A 1,027-nucleotide genomic window follows, 5' to 3' on the forward strand; every position below is an offset into this window, starting at 1 on the left:
AACAATTGTAATATTTAAAATAAATCAAAATTCTTCCCAACAAACACAGCTTATGTTTCAATCTTATTTTGGTTATTATAAAATTTGAACAAAAGCCCATGCGATAAAACAAAACTATAAATATCGAAAATATTAAGAAAGGAAGTTGTGTCAGGGGACGCAAAAAAATAATTATATATTTTTAGTAGCCAATAAGATTGCGTCTTTGATTATGAGATGATTGAACTGCTACAACAATAATTATTGGAAAATGTTTTAAAACATTATTTCTAATTTTACACAACTCTATAAGTTTATTTATATTAATAAAAAACATTATATATATGTATATATTTCCCAAGCCATGTCGGCTAGTACACTTGTCGGCTAATTTTCAAAATCATCGGAATTTTTCAATCCCTGAAAGTAATATTTAAAATAATCATACGTTCCCCTCAACATAAAGTTTTCAATTTAAGGCTGGATTCTGCATAAAAATTTACTTCTCGATGACGGGCAGCACGAAGGGTTGCCATTTGCTGGTCGTCCGGTGTTGTCCACGCGTTATCTAAGAAAAAACCAGCCTGTTTTTTTAATTCATGCTCATTTTTTTCTAGATAAATAAATTGTCATGGGTATAACCCCACTTATTTAAGTATAGATAACTATGTAGTAATTTTATACACAAGTATTAGGTGTCCTGTTCCGCCATTCAATTCTATGGGTTTCTTCATCCCAACATACTCTTCTCTATCTGCTTCATTGTCCGCTTTTCGGTGACTATCCATAGGCAGGCTTTCCAGTTTCACATAAGTATTCAGGATTAAATGTAAGCTTTAATTTGGCTCTCCAGTTTTAGCTCATTTCTATATTGTTGATGGTAATTAATAACCACACCACCCTACGTGACCACATACGGAATAATATTTATTTTATATTTGTACATAGAGACCGCGTGATTTACTAAGAGATCATGTTTGTGCTTCTTTTACGTTTCTACTGTTCTTAGATTTTCTAATCCAGTAATCCCAATCTCTACAATTATTAT

General features: G+C 31.4%; 1 protein-coding gene across 1 annotated transcript; it reads right to left on the reverse strand.

Moving 5' to 3' along the window:
- Nucleotides 1-181: 181 nt before the first annotated feature.
- On the reverse strand, nt 182-316 carry AAJ76_454000316 (hypothetical protein; the record flags this gene model as incomplete). The annotated part of the gene is made up of 1 exon (XM_024475690.1): nt 182-316. One exon carries the CDS (start codon nt 314-316, stop codon nt 182-184), a length of 135 nt encoding a protein of 44 aa, XP_024329312.1.
- Between the last annotated feature and the right edge of the window lie 711 nt (nt 317-1,027).

The sequence above is a fragment of the Vairimorpha ceranae genome, assembly GCF_000988165.1.
Source record: "Vairimorpha ceranae strain PA08 1199 chromosome Unknown NODE_454, whole genome shotgun sequence".
Lineage (NCBI taxonomy): Eukaryota > Fungi > Microsporidia > Nosematidae > Vairimorpha > Vairimorpha ceranae.